This window comes from Bombus vosnesenskii, unplaced genomic scaffold (genome assembly GCF_011952255.1).
Source record: "Bombus vosnesenskii isolate JDL3184/JDL3185 unplaced genomic scaffold, Bvos_JDL3184-5_v1.1 scf7180000013266, whole genome shotgun sequence".
Classification (NCBI taxonomy): domain Eukaryota; kingdom Metazoa; phylum Arthropoda; class Insecta; order Hymenoptera; family Apidae; genus Bombus; species Bombus vosnesenskii.
In genome coordinates, this window is record NW_022882926.1 from 5,801,276 (window position 1) to 5,817,422 (window position 16,147).

Here is a 16,147-nt window from a genome sequence, read left to right on the forward strand (position 1 = left end):
ATCAGATATTATAGTTGACATTTTTGTAGAACATACGACTTAGTGGAGAATAGTACGATAGTATGATTAATGGTAAAAAAAATTATGAAATTATAATTCTTTTTACATACATCATTTCTACATAAATATATTCATATATTAGGTTATTAGTATTTATGACGAAAATTTTGACTATCCAGCGATACAATAATTATAAAAACTTATCTGACAAGGAGACAACAATATATATTTTTAAATATCATATATTATTTTATTTAATTAATACATTTCACTACAATTATATATAAAATATTGTTAAAAATAAATCAATAAAATAAAATAACAATTAAAATATATTCGGAAACTCAGATTTTACACATGTTCATGGAGTAAACAGTTATATTAATTTTTATCAGAATATTTATAAAATATAATACAATAATTTACAGAACATTTGCAATTAAAGTTAATTATATCGTACTTACACAAATATACTCATAAATTTACTATATATATATACAAAAATTTGTTAATTACAAAATAAGTATTATTTAATCATATGTAAATGTTATTATTAAATATTATTCACCTAGTACGGAAATAATGTTATTATATCTACCCCTTTAAGTTTCTTATATTCGTATATATGTAAAATGGCGTCAAAGATACTTAGTAGCCTGTTGGAATCTGTGTTAAAATGTTAAAAATGCAGTAATTAAGCTAATATACTTTATATTGTTTAGTATTTTGTAAGTAAACAGTAATTGTGAATTTAATTTTTTAATATGATACATCTTTAAAAATTTGTTACACAAATTTATTACATATATTATATATATGTCATACTAAAATTTTTATATTGTCCAGTAAATTAAGCTACATTAATCACGTAAAATCGCTTATATATTTTTCTAGAATACACCAATTATATATTAAATATGAGCGCATATATATTGCTCTATATATTAAAAACTGTTTATTAAAACAAAAAATTTCTATTGTTTAAAAATCTGATCATGAATTTCTTCATTTTGAGCAAAAGTAAAAAATTGTGTAATCTTTTATTTTTTTAATCATTCTTGGTTTTTCTTTGAACCCATTCTTTTTATCCTTTATCATAAAGTACAAAATCCATCTGAAATACAATATCAGACATGTCATTTCAATGACACAGACCCTGTTTATTAAAATCATATACGTGTTCCAAAATTTCTATTCAGGAAAATTTTGTATTTTTTTCTTTTGATAAAAGAGGAATCGATTTAAATTTAATATTTTGTAATAAATTATATGAACCATATGTACAAAATTTATGTGACACAAAAGGAATATAAAACGCACGAAAAAATCGATGCGATCTGAAAAATAAATGAGACATTAATTTAACATAATAGATATAAATAAAATTTAAAAATTCAAATATGTAATTCACTTACCTTGCGGAATTTAAAAATTTAGATGACGTTATTATCGTGAAATTATCGTTTATTCGAGAATAATTTGGTTCTAAACTTGTGTCAGTACCAATGTCCAGGTCTAACACAAAATGGCATTTGTCTAAGCTAAACTACAATATAAAATATTATTGATTAGATTAGGCTTTGTATATAAACCCATACTTTTAATATATTTATATTATGATATAAATATCATCTTACATAACGTGTAGGTTCTTCTCTATTCATATCATTAAAATAGGGTTGTATAATACCAGTTGCATTTTCATGATCTAGGAAAGGTTGAGGTAACTGACCCTTAAACTCTGATCTGAGATACTGAAGTTTCCAACTAAAATATTGATTTTTTAGAAAATATGTATTGCTTTAAGTTGTATTTGTCAAAAAATATATTACTTACTTATTTGATGGAAAGAAAAAGCTACTCGGAAATCGGTGCCACTCTTTACCAATGCAAAAATTGATATTAATATCCTTAAATATTTCTCTCTCTAAACCAAGTTTATTAGCATCGATCATTACTTCCATTGGCGCATAATAGCCTGATATAGAATAGAATTTTATCTTGATTAAAATACATTTCATTCTCTAATTAATAATATACTTTGAAAAATTTTAGCTTTTTACCTTTGTATATTGCCAGTGATCTTGATATTCCAAGAAAACCACATATTAAGATGGCAAAAAATGTTATATGAACAGTATATTGTAAATAATGATAAGCAATGTGTGAAGAACTAAGCTTTGTCCTGATAAAAAAATATAATTTTTGGACAGTATCTACAGCTACACCTCCAACCAAACAAATCATTGGATATACAGGAAATAAAAATCGTTCTTCCTGTAATCAAAATATGACTATAGATATAGTCATGTGTTTTCATGGCCTTAATTACTAAATAATGTTACTTAATTTACCTTGTGAGGCTGTAAGAAAAACACTAAAAACCAAAGATATAGTGGTGCCAATGAATACCAGTAAGATAAACATAGACGATCTCTTGGTCTGGCTGGTACAATTAGCCACACTAAAAGCTATATGATTCATTAAAGTATTAATAATTGTGAAGGTAAAAACATCATGAATTTTACAAATATTACCAATCCAAATGGAGCCCAAAGTGCACCAACAAAAATGAAATTGAAGTTTAAAAATCCATTATAAATATAATAACTGAAAGGTTCTGTTCCATAGATATTTGGCCCATGATTGGTGAAAACATTGTACATTACAATGTTCAATGGTGCTATTACCAATTTCCCATAATACATTGAATCTATCCATATCATTGGTACTAAAACAACAGCACCAGATATGATTACCCATTTCATAAATTTACTCCAGTCTTGTTTATGTATTAACATTTCCATTGCAATTGGTAATCTGCAAAGGATATGAAAAAGATTTATAGCACTGCTACATTTCTGCTGTTTAAACTACTCTAATTCTACATAAAAATTATACCCAAGTAAAGCAGCAAATGGCCATCCTAATAAAGCTGATATAGCTGTAGCAAAGATTGCTAATTCATACTGCCGGCCATACCAAGCTGCTGTTGCAACAGTACTCAAATACCTGTATAAAAAGCATACAAAATTAAATAATCTAATTATTTCAACATTTGTTTAAATGATATTAATTTCATACAACATACATTGAAAAAGAGGATGGTAGAAATGCAGCACTAGCAATATACATGCCAGAGCTGAGGATAAGAAATACTAATGTTAACCTCCCTATATGAATCCCAAATTCTCTGCATACATTTCTATCAGAGAAAAATGATAAAATGTAATTATTATCTTAATATGATATTTATTGTTAACGAGTCCATAATATAATTCAACAGATACATACTTATAGAAGTATACTTCAGATAAAGCACAACCCACAGATAATAGACATCTTACAAAATAAAAGACTAGAACAGGATTTGGTTCTAGTAAGTAATGGTAAAGCTTTGCTGGTACCATATGAATCAGCAAATACATATATGATCTTAATGCATATTGTGGACTATATTCCCATGTTTGTTGACCGGTCCCATAAAGCAGATAGTGACTCTAAGACAAAATGCAATAAAAAAATAATATATGATTATAAAATAAATAACTCATTTATTAAAACAAAATAATGTAGTACAAATAAATTTATACAAATCATACAAAATTATTGAAACTAGTAAGAACTATTCCTTACTGGTTCCCAATAGTTATAGGTTTCATCACAATCTGTTATGTGGCTCCAAATAGCAGAACAAAATCTAGCTGATAGAAGCAGCTTAAATGCTGTATCCACACCAGGATATATGAGACCAGTATCAGAGGATTCTTCTGGTCTGAAACACATACCCTTAATTTTCCTTAAGATTTGTATTTAATTTCACATGCATGTTTACTTCATAATTAGTAGATTTATCTTATCCTAAGTAGAGTTTGTTAGCGATAAATTAAATATAAAAATAAAATAAAATAATTATCTATTGATAATTATAGAATTTCTATAAAATAACATATTTATGGTTCTTCATCAAAATAATTTAATATTGAATCACAAAAGAAAAGGTTAACCGGCATACAATACATTTAACTTTATTAAACACGAGATAACTAAACAATGCTCTATTCACATTTTACTATTAAGAAAGAAAGAAATATTGCATCTACTTTGAAAATCTTCTGCCATTCAACTTTTTCAGTTCTTTCTTAGAAACAAAAAGCTGACGTTGACGTTGATTCGGCGCCATGGTTCCTCAAAGCCTTTTAACTTATTTAAATATTTGTTAAACTATACCAGTCTATTGATATTTTTGTTGATGTTAAAATCAATACTAAGTAAATTTTATGATATAATATATCAAAATAATTATAAAAATAATTATGAAATAATTTATGTAAATATATTATAAATATATATATGCAGTTTCACATTTACTGTAACTATATTTTTGCTTGAAAATGTGATTCTTCTAATGTTTCTAATTCCCATATTTCTCATATTTATATTATAATTCTCAAAAATATTGTCTACTTGTCATGTAATAATTTATATATATATATATATATATATATATATATCTTTCTCATATTCTTATCTCCATAGTAACAAATAGCATTGTATAAAAATGGAGATTAAACCCAGTTATACATTTGTACCTCTTGCACAAAAGAATTTTGTTGGAATAAATGACAAAACGATTCAGGAATTTCTTTCCAAATGGTAACAATGTTAATTGATATATCATGTGATTGATTTATATGTATATACATGCAAAATTTAAAAGTTGATCCTTATCCCAAGAGTTGAATATAATAATAAGTTTATTTCAATCTTACAGGGGAATAAGAGGAAATTTTATTATTCAACATTTTACATTCAATGAACCCTTTCAACAATATCATAAATACCATTTGGCTGAAGTTAGTTAATTACCATATAATATGTTTTTAACTTAATTTTAAATAATTCTAATCTACTATCTACTATCTTTTAATTGTTTTAGGCTTTCTTTCAAGATAATATTGTAACTAAGGAATTATTAACAAAACAAGGAAATTATTGGTTAAAACAAGGTAATAAAGATATTTTTCTATAATATGATATTAAATATTGTTAATTTTTATCACAATTAATAGGCATAGTAGCATCAAGTGTAGAAATAAAGCCAGTTCCTTGTTCTGTTCTAAACATGACTTTTTTTAACAAACTAAAAGATCCCAAAAATGGAGTTGTACATAAGTCTGGAATTATTTGCAAAAGATATGATATGGAAATAGAAAATTTTTTGATCTCTGATAATCTTAGAGCGGTATGGATCTTTATTACAATTAATTTAATAATAATATGTACTTATCTATAATAAATTTATAGATGTTATTAGATGAAGAATGTCCAGAATATAATTTATATTTAAAAGATGAACGCGAAGAATTTATATTTCATATTTTTCAAATGCTTGTTCTTGGTGGAATATTGTGTCAATATGAGGATGTTTTAAATCCATACTTAGAAGTGACAAAGGCCATTTATAAAGATTTAGTAAGGTTGTATAATACTTGCACAAATATTTTGTTCTTAAAGTCAATAATAATTATATTTTTTATTATCTTAGAGTACAAATGAATAAAGATGCAGACTTGTCAATCAGTACAATAGTTCTACAAATAGTGGCTAAAGATAACAGAGGACAAGCTTATTTTCCACATGATCCACATCATAAGCAAAACATAGGATTTCTGTTAATTGATGGTACTACTCACGAGATTACAACATTCTTACATCAGTTTGGAGAATATTGTCTTTTACAATGAATGTAAAAAGAATTTACACATATAAAAAGAGTTATATTATAAGAATATTTTATTAGTATAAAACGTTATTTATTACGTAAATACTGAAAATTTTTATTAATTCGTTACATTGTATTGTGCATTATTTACATTTTATATTCAACATGTACCTAACACATAATAGTTTGTTGATATATTACTAAATATATTACTAACACCTAGTAATATAAAATTTAGTAACAAATATTTTGATTATGCAATTCATAAATACTCTTTGGTATCACGTTAGTTGGCACTAATGAAAATAAATAAATAGCTTAGGATACTGTCTGTCTTGCACTGTTTTGTTCTATACTTCATTCTATACCACATTTGAAATCATATAAATGGTAGTTTATATTATTTTTTCTACATTATGCTTGTGTTTAATATAACTCTAATCACAGCACCTTTATGATTTGTAAACTTTGTTGTGATGTTTTCTCCGCTCCAGTTTTAAATACATGTGTAACTTTCTTCAAGCACTAACTGTTTAATCCTTACAATAACAGTATTTTCGTAAATGAAATAATGAATTTTCTACACATCTTGCCTGAGATCCATACATATTGATCCTACTAACATCTGAAATCTAAAATACGAATCTCAATATATTTTCATTTGTATATTTTTTTTTAATAGCTATATTGATTAATATAATTTAATTGCAAACTTACTTTGGTTGAAAAAGTGTTTTTCTTTATATCATAATTAATACTGGCTTCAAATAAACCAAATCCTGGCTCTGTTTTTACTTTCAACTGATAAGTTTCAGTAGTTAATTTTGTTTTTGCACTAAAGTCTCCCATGAAACCATCTTGATCTCCTGATTTGTAGAATTTCAGTAAATCTACAATTTTACACTTTAACAATAGCAGATCAACATAAGTAAGAGTTATAAATTGTTTACAATACCTTTATTAGGTATAAGTTTAGCAGCCCACAATATCTCTTTTAATTTCAACTCTTCACATATGTTGCGATGATTTTCTGTATAAACATTAAGAAATTGGACAAAATACTTGGCTGCAGCAATCACGTTATCATCATCAACTGAAATTTCTTGCCAACTCAGGCATGCACACCAATGTGGTTCTATAAATGCATCTGCACACGTTCTCTCTAACGGTATCTGCATCGTTATACAATATGATTATTTATCAATTTGTAACATTTATTGTAAGTTTATATAATTATTTAAAAAACATTAAATTAGAAAATTAAAGCAGTGATAATTCTGTTTTGATTTTCCTCTTCAATTTGATATAATGTAAAGATATATAATAGCATAACTTTAAAACAAAATAAATAAACGTAAAGTATTAGGTTAATTTATAAAATACCTAGTGCAAATTTTTTTCTCTGGGAACTATTCCATTTTGAACTTTCTTTACTCATAATACCTGATGAATAGGGGTAAAATATAATGATTTTGAGTTTAGGAATCCATTGATTCAAAGGTTATGCGTTTTTAAAGTTTGGTTCTCTTAGTGTACTATTTACTTAGCTTAATCACGCATAAAAGCACGTATATGTTGAAAGATTCCCAGCATTTCTCTTATCTCTTGGCAGCAGTTTTCGATTAGTTTTTGTACACTAAACATCTCATAACTCTAAAACTAATAGCTAATTTTTCGACCCACGTTTACTGCGATCTTTTACTACTACACTGAAATTTGGCACCAACTTTTATGAACACCCTGTGCAGTCTTACCAATGCTAATTTACTCTATCTATTTAATCTATCTACAACTTTTCTACTTTCATGAGACAGTATCTAGTTACGTCGTCATAGTATATATCAACAAAGACGAACGTTCTGTATATCTAGCAGGAATAATACGAAAAAAGCTATACAGAATTTTGCAACCTTTTACGTATAATAGCTTTTGAGCGGGAAAATTTTTAAACTTAAAATTACTTGAAGGTATTACTTAAGGTTTAAGATATTACTTTCAGTAAATATAGATTCCAATAAAAAAAATGAGATTTCATGTAATGGATTTTATATAATACCCACCTTATCAAATAAACTAATGGCTCTTTGCTGACGGTTTCCAATTTTTGGTATTTCAAAATTCAATATGCTTTCTAATGTTTTGTGAACATCAAACGGTGTCGTTAAATAATGTGTATTATGTAAAAAATTGGCATAAGCTTCTGGATAAACTCTTTTAAACCAAGGGGGAAAAGCAAACGAAAAAAATGGTAATCTTTCCTCTTGTTTACCTTGCAGAGTGTTACGAATTTCTGCAAACCTTTAAAATGAAATTTACAACGTTAGTTTTTTTTAGATGTACAATCCTATACAACAATTAAATTTTTCATATCACTCAAACCTATGTCCATGATCACTCATCACTATCAATACTGTATTATTTAAATGACCAAATTCATTTAAGTTCTTTAACCAATTATGTAAATCTTCATCTACTACACCTATGTCATTATAAGAATCATGTGAAAGTTCTCCATGAAAACCAAATAGAAATTTTGGTTGATGTTTGTGGACATCAAAAATTTCTTTAATATAATTCAGCATTACCTAAAAGAATACTAATGATGTATAGTTCAGTAATTGTAATATAATTCAAGAATTCAACCATACCATATGTCTAGGAATGCTTCCAATGCAATATTTATTGTAGTATCTAAAATATGGTGCAGCAGCTAAATAGAATGTTCTCATATAATGATCAGTTGGTTGTTTCTTAAAACCTTTTAGACGATATGTGAAAGTTCCAATATGATGGACATCCTCCATGAATCCTGTTATATAACCATTTTCTTTGTACTGATTCCATATCATTGGATATACATCAACATAGTTTGCCTTTAGTCCCATGCGTTTTCTAGTATCTGGAAGTTCAAGCTCAATCTTTCCAGTAAGTATAGGAATAAGAGCTTGTGGTGTTCCATCACCTACTATATTGTATCCTTCTAGTATTAAAGCTCCTAAGTATTCTTTTAAATACCGATATGTTTTTGGTAATTTGCGTATAAATGTATTTCTGGATAGAGAATCAAAGCCAAACATAAGTACATTTAGTTTAAGGGCCTTGTTTCCGACATATTCCCATTTACTTTTCTCGTTTACTTTAGGATCATCCTTCACTCCGGCCATAATACTGTGCCATCTAAAAAATTGTGTAAAATATAAATTTAACTAATTTGTCAGTTGACTATTTTTCTTAATATGTTCTTCTTACTTATTGCCATCTTTTGATTCACATTTAATATCAACAAAATCGCTATGTTTGAGAACATAGGAATCTTCAGACTCAACAGCAGGTTCGAATAATACATTGTAATCATCATCCCTAAGAATTTCTGTGAACAATTGAAATAATTATGTCTAGTATGTTCAATATGAACATACGTCATACAATTTCATAAAACTAACCACTGAAAGAGCAAATTATGGATCCATGTCTTTTCTTTGCTCTGCTGCTAATAATTAATCTTGAACCATGGAGAATAACCCAATTTTCTGGTGTACATTGCAAAGGTGGGACATCATGAATAAATTTGGTAATTTCTGGATTAGAAACATTTAATTGAGGTAGTTTGCAAGCCACAACTCCTCTGAAAACATATAGATCTCTTTGCATTTTTATATTTAAAATAAAATTATTCTAATAAAATTATATATATTATATGTACCCAACATAAGATTGTTCAGATTCCTTAATTAACCGAGATATGTGTATTCTGGAATAACACAAATTACAATTAAAGATGATATATTCTTATATTTTAAGGAATTAAATTATTGCTTACAGTTTATCCAGATTTGACAAATCATTGTCACTAAATCCCAGTTCCGAACGAAAAACTTGTACAGCACAAAACAGCAGTAAGACAAATAAAGCTGTTATTGTGAAACGACGAAGATAACATGACATAATCCTCATCTTTATTTAGTATATCATATCTGGAAAACAAATTGTATATTTTTATCTTATACTCTGCATATGAATGTTCTAACTTCTGGAAATATTTCAGGGTAATAAATTTCTTTAAAATTTAATGTAGTTTTCAAAAACACTGTAATTAATAATGTGATTAATAAGTAAAAACATTTGTTTATATACAGTCATAAAAATTTATTATACAATAATAATTAGCATTAGAATTAGACATCAACTTAAATAACAAAAAGTCAAATAAGAGAAAAAGGAAAATCAATTCAAAAGGAAGTTTGTTAATTAAGTTTGTTAATTTTGAATTAAATTAATTGGCGGCATTATTATGTAGTGCCTATTAAACTATTTCCTTTGTGCAGAACATTGTATATAGTTCCTTACTAAATCTAATCCTTAATAAATTTAGAAATTAAAATTCAAGTCCTTTTTTCTAGTTATAAGATTACATTACAATTATTATATATTACTACATTATGGTTGAAAAGTTTCCTTTAAAAAATTAACTGGCAAGTTTTTGTTAGCATAAACGTACGTGAAAATCGACAATCCAGTAACTGGATAAGTGACTTTCTATATAATGGCAATACTTATTACGTTCGCAGCGTAGACGTAAACCCAATCGATTTTTTTTTAAAGGAACCGTCGAATTAGAGAGAAACTTTAAGATTTAATGTATAAGTAATTATGTAATGTAATGAGATTTTTTCAATAAGCTTCTTTTCCTGTTACTTTCACTAATATTATAGGAGTGACAAGCATAAAATGAGCACATTAAAAACATTTAAAAACTTGATGTTTCTTAAAGTTTGTTTTTCCTTTTTCTGATCATTCATTTGCCTTGTTTTGAAATTATCTCCTATTTTATCACACCGAAACGTTGCAACAGCGAAAATATGTTATCGGGTATTGACATATTCCTCTCACAAAACTGTAGATAAAAATGACTTTGATTCCAAACTAAAGCTGCCACTGTGCAGGTTATTTAAGGGAAATGCGCATTAAAACTGCATCTCGTATATTGCAGAATCCACAAATGCAAAGAGAGGGAAAGAAAAAAATTAAATCTCCAATGCTTTCGCCACCCGTCCATCATTATTCTTGCCGATTATTATTGATTACGAACGGAAGGATTTCAATTGTTCGACTTTAATCTTTTTTTATCATAATTATTTTATGATTATGATAATCTTTTTTTTAAAATGATAGCATAGAGATAATAAAAATAATATATATGAAATATTAAACAGAGGTATTTGATAATTTTAAAAATATAATAAATTAAAATTACGTACTTAGTAATGTATTATAAGCAATAAGAAGCTTATATGAGATTGATACAGTATGCACCCTGTTATCATCCTAAATACTTTCTGATAATGATTTGATTGCTTATCGATAAAGATATGTGAGTATTCAGTTATCAAAACAGAAGACACAGATCACATAAAAATTGATGTGAAACGTATCACTATATTAATGTTACTCAGCACTTCGCTGATTCCTTGTTTAGCTCAATATATTATTAATTATTTCCAAAGTATGCCGTCTGATCTAGTTAAAAAACTATGTATTTTGAGAATTCCTATCACTTCATTGCCTAATAATTTGACATATACTCTCGACAAAAGAAGTAATAATTAAGTAAAAATATACCTGTGAACAATGCGAAACTGGAAAGAGTTGGTAAGAATTCCGTATAGATTCAACACAACCATAAAGATAAACACTCGTATTAGTCGGAGGCGTGCCGAAAATGTCGCATGTACCAACGAAACATCGCAACGCGCAACGATGAACGATAAAGAACGGTGCTAGCCTTTCTCTGTGCCATCCCGCTAGGCGTTTAGCAATAAAGCTCTTACCAACTCCGTTATATTTACGATACAAGTAAGGATTTGAAAGACTGTATTATTTACGCGCGCTTTTAATTACCGATGCGGATCGTAATGCGTCTGCGTGAAAGCATTGAATAAATATGGAATCGTGATAAGGATCTTGCGACTTTGAAAGGATTAATAGCACGGGAATGATAAAATTATAATTTATATCGTTAAACAAAACAATGCAAAACTTTTAAAAGGAGTTAATCAATATACAAATAATATTTTTGATTAGTATCTGCTTTCTGTGGAATTTTTTCCACAACATGAACAGTCATGATATTGTACTGTTCCCGAGATGATTGAATTACAGCTCCACAATAAGTTCTAAGAGTAAAATAATATCCAATTTCGATAAATACAAATAAAGAATATCCTAGAAAGAGACCTGCAATACCACCGAACGATACAAGTAAATCTAAATAACCAAATCGTACTTCTCTCTTGTAGAGAGCTGTTGGCCATTTTCTCAACATAACTCGATTCGTATTTTTAGAAGAATTTTGTATTTGCGTTACGCTATATGACGCATGGTCGCAAGATAGCCAACAGTTACATTGAGTTATATCGATTTTAACGTTATTGAAACAGGAATACTTTGAAAGTGGGCATTCTGTTTTACCATCGAACGATAGAAACCATGGTAAACACTTACAATATTTAAATATCTTATCGATCAAGCATTTCATTTCACAATCATTAAAATTGACAAAATTTATATCTTGCTTAGTATAACATTTTCGTTGTCGAAGAGACAAATAACGAATATCGGAAGTTGTATACGTTATATGAACAATAAATTCAATATCTATAGGAAAATGTGCTTTTACTAGGGCTCTTTCACCTGGACTTGGACTCGTAACATTTTGTTGCGTATAGTAAACTCTGCAAATTAAAATCTGAATTTAATGATATATTCAAGACCTTGTAATACAAGTATCACTGATTATTTGTATTTTATGGCAAAAGAATTATTTAAAGAAAGACTTTATTTGTAAAAAGTAGGTATATATTTACCTTAAAGGATAACTTGAGCTGAACATCCTAAATTCAAAACTCCTTAGATGATCAAGAATTTTAAGTGGCTCTAAATATTTAGATTTACAGCAAATACCCACAGCCGTATGTACTTTTACAAATAGTGCGTTACATGATATATTTATTCCCCTAAATTTTATAATGAGTCATATAAAGTATTGTTTCAATTTTCTGTTTGTAACTGAGCTTAAAAAGTGATATTTACTTGTATACGCAGTCACTAATTAAAAGATCACAATCAGGTCCCATTGCTTCAAAAGTTTTACGAAAATTGTTTTTGTTTTTGTAAGTGAGAGGGAACGATTTTACATCGATACGTTTTTCAAAAATCCAATTGTACAATTTTTCGTATATATATATTTCACCCTATATACAAAACGTAATCTTATGAGAATAAAGTTATGAGAAAATGAGTAATTTTATGAGAATAACAGCTACGTTTACCTCAGGTATGTCCGAATGATTCAAATGAAACCAGTCGAAGCAAACAAAGATTTGAGGAAATTCAATATTAACATTTTCTGTTATTATATCTAATCCGGTTATAGTTGGCTCTGTTTGAAATTTATCTAAGATGATTATGATTATAGCTATGATCGCTAATAGCGATACAAATGTCAAGAGAAACCATATTAATCTACGAATAAATCAATTAAAAATTAGATAATAATATAATAAAGAGAGAGAGAGAGAGAGAGATACTTTTAAACCGTTAAATAAGTTATTTATTTTATACAATTAATTGCAAATAATTGCTGAATTATAAAATTACCTTTCCCACTTAGGTCGTGTGGAATCCACAAAATATGGAACGCCATGCAACGTGTTTTCCAAAAGATATTCCCTTGATCGGAATTTCAAACTGGAATGTAATTCCTTGCATGAAGGATTGTACTTGTATTTCATTTTAAACTAAGCCTGGCACCGTATACCTTTGCAGATATATTACTACTAATAGCAAATAAGCTGAACAACGAGATCAAATCGACCGTTTTTTGAATCGCATGTTCACTTTAGATCTATATTATGCATATTATGCACGTAACACGATTAATTTATCAGCTTGATCAAGTAAAAGGGAACAAAATAGAATTATAGATTAATGTGTTACAAGGCAAAACAATAACGCTATTTAAATATTCCTTTATAATAAAACGTACCACTTTTAGCTGATCAGTGCTGTTCGTTTAATTATTATACCGGTTAAAAATTTTGTAATGAAAATTATTGATCTTAAACGATAAAAAAAAAACGGAGGTTTTTAAAAGAAGCGAAAAATATCTTACGTTCTTGGCTGAAAGAAACAAAAGAAAACATTTATTATTCTCTTTCTTTCTAGAACGAAAAACGATTGCCAACAGGAAACTATCGATAACTATGCGTTTATTCGAAGTATTGTCTTTCGAATATACGTTTTTCCAGTTGCATCTCGTCATTTAAGAATCGGCCATCGTCTGTGGAAACACAAACAGTCCTCATCTTCGTGCCAGCTTCTTTATTATTTTAGACCACCCCCTCTTACGACCACCATCTGCATGCATACCGACGTTGTTCCGGTCTTCATACCCAGGAAAATCGACGATCAGCGAGTTAAAGCGGGTGTAAACTACCCTCTTGATGTCTTCCTCGGATCAGATTTCGCTCACAGAGTTCTGCTCTCTCTTAATGCGAAAATTCATCGTGCCCCATCATCAAGCGCACGACCGTTTGTTTTTCTAACTTAAAACACGTGTTTACGCATTCGAATATTATTCCTCGTGTCTCCTTGCATAGATAAATAAAGAAATTAACTGAAATATCAAACAGACAAGGATGTTTCAAGCGAAGTGAAATATCATCGAAGCGACATCAACGTTTGTCTTAAATAAGAAGAAACCCAAGAAACGAGGAATCGTATGACGGATTACAATTGTCAGGAATCGCAGTAATAATAAAAAGATGTCTGAAACTTGAAAGAAACGAAGAAAAAGAGAAAGAAAAATGAACGATCCCCTTTGTTAGGGGGCCGCTCGACGCACTGGCGAGAAAATACTTCGGAGAAAAAGAAGCGGCGCTATTCTTGCGTCCAGGTGTGAGCCTGTAACGCCAGTGTAAATATACAACACTTACGCCATTCCGACGGAGCCTCTTCGAAAACTATTAACGTATCCTCCTATTGCGGCTTTGCCGACCATTCTTCCGTTCCGACCCATTTCTCTTTCTACTGGACCATGTTTTCGTCCCTTCGGAACATTAAGTGGCACGTGTTAAAGAACTTAATCAGGTAGCCATCAACGTTAAACAGCCACCGACTCGATCATCGTTCACTTACCGTCGATGAAAGATTACTGTCATTCGCCAATAGTATTTTACCTTGTCCGAGGGTGGATATGATATTTATGCCGTCAGGCACATATGGCGTAACAAATAGTATGCCAAAACATGAGATCACGATGACTATAGATCGAGGACGTTTGTGGAACTGTACATTTTTGTGGAAAACATTATTTACATGTTGTTGTTTATAGACTCGTTTACCATAGGATTGTTTATTGTCAATATTAAGTCCAATTAAATCAACGTAAACAGAGCGTTATGCTCTTATATTTGCCACTCTCTTTTTATTTATGTATATGATGTTATTTTGTATGTCTTATAACCGTAGGATTAACATACAATGATTAAAAAGCGCGATCACGTTATCTGCAGATTACAGGATTTGTCGTACTTTTAATTCTGATCTTCAAAATCCTTAGCGTAGTTTATGCGTGTTAAATGTATCAGGATAAAATTAATTACATTGCGATAGTGCGGCAAATATTCTACATACGAATAATCTGCAGATGTCCTCAATTTTCGATGGTTGTAGACGCGACGTTACGATAAAGGAAGATTGATTGTCACAGAATTTATGATTTTATTATTAACATATTATATTCTATTTGCATTAATACACATGCACGTGACTGCGTTGCAAATCATGTCGATGAACTTTTCTTAATTAGTGACTGTTTCCCTAGTCGATCATTGTTCCTTGGGATACTAAATTGATTAGATTTCGTAGCTTTTCATAGGCCTGACAGTCAACGTTGCTTGAAGAGAAAGAGAAACCGATTAACATTTACTGCGCGTTAGTAACGATAGTAGTGACTGACTAAACTATAATAATCGATTAAATAAGCTTCTGGAACGACGGAATATATGATTTTCGGGAAGCTTATTTAATCGTTAGAAAACCTTATACGTCGCAGCGGCTTTCGTCCTTTTATAGAAAATACGGAAAAATAATAAGGATTGTTCATTCAAAAGGTAAATAAAATAAAATAATAAAACTGATACAAAATTATAGAGAAAAATATCATAGAATATAAGATGACGTTCGAACCTAACGAAGGCGTAATTTTTATCACTGAACATTAATCGAACCGCAGGCATAAATTACTGTTATTTCAAGGAATTTCAATTTTTCCTACGCAAACTGTAACATTTCAGCAAAACTAATTTCTAGTTTCCGATTGGCAAGTTTATATTGAAATGCTGGCGATGTTTTGTTCCTCGA

The 16,147-nt window shown here is 28.9% G+C and overlaps 4 protein-coding genes across 8 annotated transcripts; 1 reads left to right on the top strand and 3 right to left on the bottom strand.

Annotated features, from left to right (window-relative positions):
- Positions 1-606: 606 nt before the first annotated feature.
- Positions 607-4,242, bottom strand: LOC117243500 (alpha-1,2-mannosyltransferase ALG9). 3 transcript variants are annotated; one of them, XM_033511048.1, is made up of 12 exons: positions 4,104-4,242; positions 3,637-3,775; positions 3,295-3,500; positions 3,092-3,205; positions 2,902-3,012; positions 2,538-2,820; positions 2,355-2,471; positions 2,064-2,277; positions 1,837-1,978; positions 1,638-1,767; positions 1,416-1,546; positions 607-1,337 (listed from the first exon to the last, which is right to left on the bottom strand). In XM_033511048.1, the coding sequence occupies exons 1-12, from the start codon at positions 4,181-4,183 to the stop codon at positions 1,196-1,198; spliced, it is 1,809 nt and encodes a 602-aa protein (XP_033366939.1). In that variant the 5' UTR covers positions 4,184-4,242; the 3' UTR covers positions 607-1,195. The 3 variants fall into 3 exon arrangements, with proteins under 3 accessions (XP_033366939.1, XP_033366940.1, XP_033366941.1); XM_033511049.1 differs by having other exon boundaries at positions 4,067-4,220; XM_033511050.1 differs by having other exon boundaries at positions 3,637-3,789; positions 4,104-4,195.
- Positions 4,243-4,506: 264 nt separating this feature from the next.
- LOC117243502 (cilia- and flagella-associated protein 300-like) lies at positions 4,507-5,792 on the top strand. The gene is made up of 6 exons (XM_033511051.1): positions 4,507-4,656; positions 4,775-4,856; positions 4,940-5,009; positions 5,073-5,245; positions 5,308-5,480; positions 5,549-5,792. The coding sequence occupies exons 1-6, from the start codon at positions 4,562-4,564 to the stop codon at positions 5,745-5,747; spliced, it is 792 nt and encodes a 263-aa protein (XP_033366942.1). The 5' UTR covers positions 4,507-4,561; the 3' UTR covers positions 5,748-5,792.
- Positions 5,793-6,144: 352 nt separating this feature from the next.
- LOC117243499 lies at positions 6,145-11,493 on the bottom strand. 3 transcript variants are annotated; one of them, XM_033511046.1, is made up of 11 exons: positions 11,345-11,493; positions 9,546-9,699; positions 9,428-9,476; positions 9,169-9,352; positions 8,975-9,095; positions 8,374-8,902; positions 8,105-8,310; positions 7,786-8,023; positions 6,681-6,897; positions 6,443-6,615; positions 6,145-6,357 (listed from the first exon to the last, which is right to left on the bottom strand). In XM_033511046.1, the coding sequence occupies exons 2-11, from the start codon at positions 9,677-9,679 to the stop codon at positions 6,259-6,261; spliced, it is 1,950 nt and encodes a 649-aa protein (XP_033366937.1). In that variant the 5' UTR covers positions 9,680-9,699; positions 11,345-11,493; the 3' UTR covers positions 6,145-6,258. The 3 variants fall into 3 exon arrangements, with proteins under 3 accessions (XP_033366937.1, XP_033366936.1, XP_033366938.1); XM_033511045.1 differs by lacking the exon at positions 11,345-11,493 and adding an exon at positions 10,286-10,769; XM_033511047.1 differs by lacking the exon at positions 11,345-11,493 and adding an exon at positions 10,224-10,769 and having other exon boundaries at positions 9,169-9,350; positions 9,429-9,476.
- A 260-nt stretch (positions 11,494-11,753) lies between these two features.
- On the bottom strand, positions 11,754-13,835 carry LOC117243627 (sodium channel protein Nach-like). The gene is made up of 5 exons (XM_033511270.1): positions 13,382-13,835; positions 13,054-13,246; positions 12,815-12,975; positions 12,589-12,738; positions 11,754-12,456 (listed from the first exon to the last, which is right to left on the bottom strand). Exons 1-5 carry the CDS (start codon positions 13,513-13,515, stop codon positions 11,775-11,777), a joined length of 1,320 nt encoding a protein of 439 aa, XP_033367161.1. The 5' UTR covers positions 13,516-13,835; the 3' UTR covers positions 11,754-11,774.
- Positions 13,836-16,147: the final 2,312 nt, after the last annotated feature.

What these genes read in the sequence shown, in the direction of transcription:
- LOC117243500 (XM_033511048.1), bottom strand. Translation starts at nt 4,183, where the DNA reads ATGGCGCCGAATCAACGTCAACGTCAGCTTTTTGTTTCTAAGAAAGAA. An exon ending in CTACCATCCTCTTTTTCAAT is followed by an intron (nt 3,013 to 3,091) that starts GTATGTTGTATG and finishes CTTTTTATACAG; the next exon opens with GTATTTGAGTACTGTTGCAA. An exon ending in CCATTTGCTGCTTTACTTGG is followed by an intron (nt 2,821 to 2,901) that starts GTATAATTTTTA and finishes TATCCTTTGCAG; the next exon opens with ATTACCAATTGCAATGGAAA.
- LOC117243627 (XM_033511270.1), bottom strand. Translation starts at nt 13,515, where the DNA reads ATGAAATACAAGTACAATCCTTCATGCAAGGAATTACATTCCAGTTTG. An exon ending in ACACGACCTAAGTGGGAAAG is followed by an intron (nt 13,247 to 13,381) that starts GTAATTTTATAA and finishes ATTTATTCGTAG; the next exon opens with ATTAATATGGTTTCTCTTGA. An exon ending in AGCTCAAGTTATCCTTTAAG is followed by an intron (nt 12,457 to 12,588) that starts GTAAATATATAC and finishes TTTAATTTGCAG; the next exon opens with AGTTTACTATACGCAACAAA.
- LOC117243502 (XM_033511051.1), top strand. Translation starts at nt 4,562, where the DNA reads ATGGAGATTAAACCCAGTTATACATTTGTACCTCTTGCACAAAAGAAT. An exon ending in ATAAATACCATTTGGCTGAA is followed by an intron (nt 4,857 to 4,939) that starts GTTAGTTAATTA and finishes TAATTGTTTTAG; the next exon opens with GCTTTCTTTCAAGATAATAT. An exon ending in AAATTATTGGTTAAAACAAG is followed by an intron (nt 5,010 to 5,072) that starts GTAATAAAGATA and finishes CACAATTAATAG; the next exon opens with GCATAGTAGCATCAAGTGTA.
- LOC117243499 (XM_033511046.1), bottom strand. Translation starts at nt 9,679, where the DNA reads ATGAGGATTATGTCATGTTATCTTCGTCGTTTCACAATAACAGCTTTA. An exon ending in ATGAGTGATCATGGACATAG is followed by an intron (nt 8,024 to 8,104) that starts GTTTGAGTGATA and finishes TTCATTTTAAAG; the next exon opens with GTTTGCAGAAATTCGTAACA. An exon ending in TAAACTTATACCTAATAAAG is followed by an intron (nt 6,616 to 6,680) that starts GTATTGTAAACA and finishes GTAAAATTGTAG; the next exon opens with ATTTACTGAAATTCTACAAA.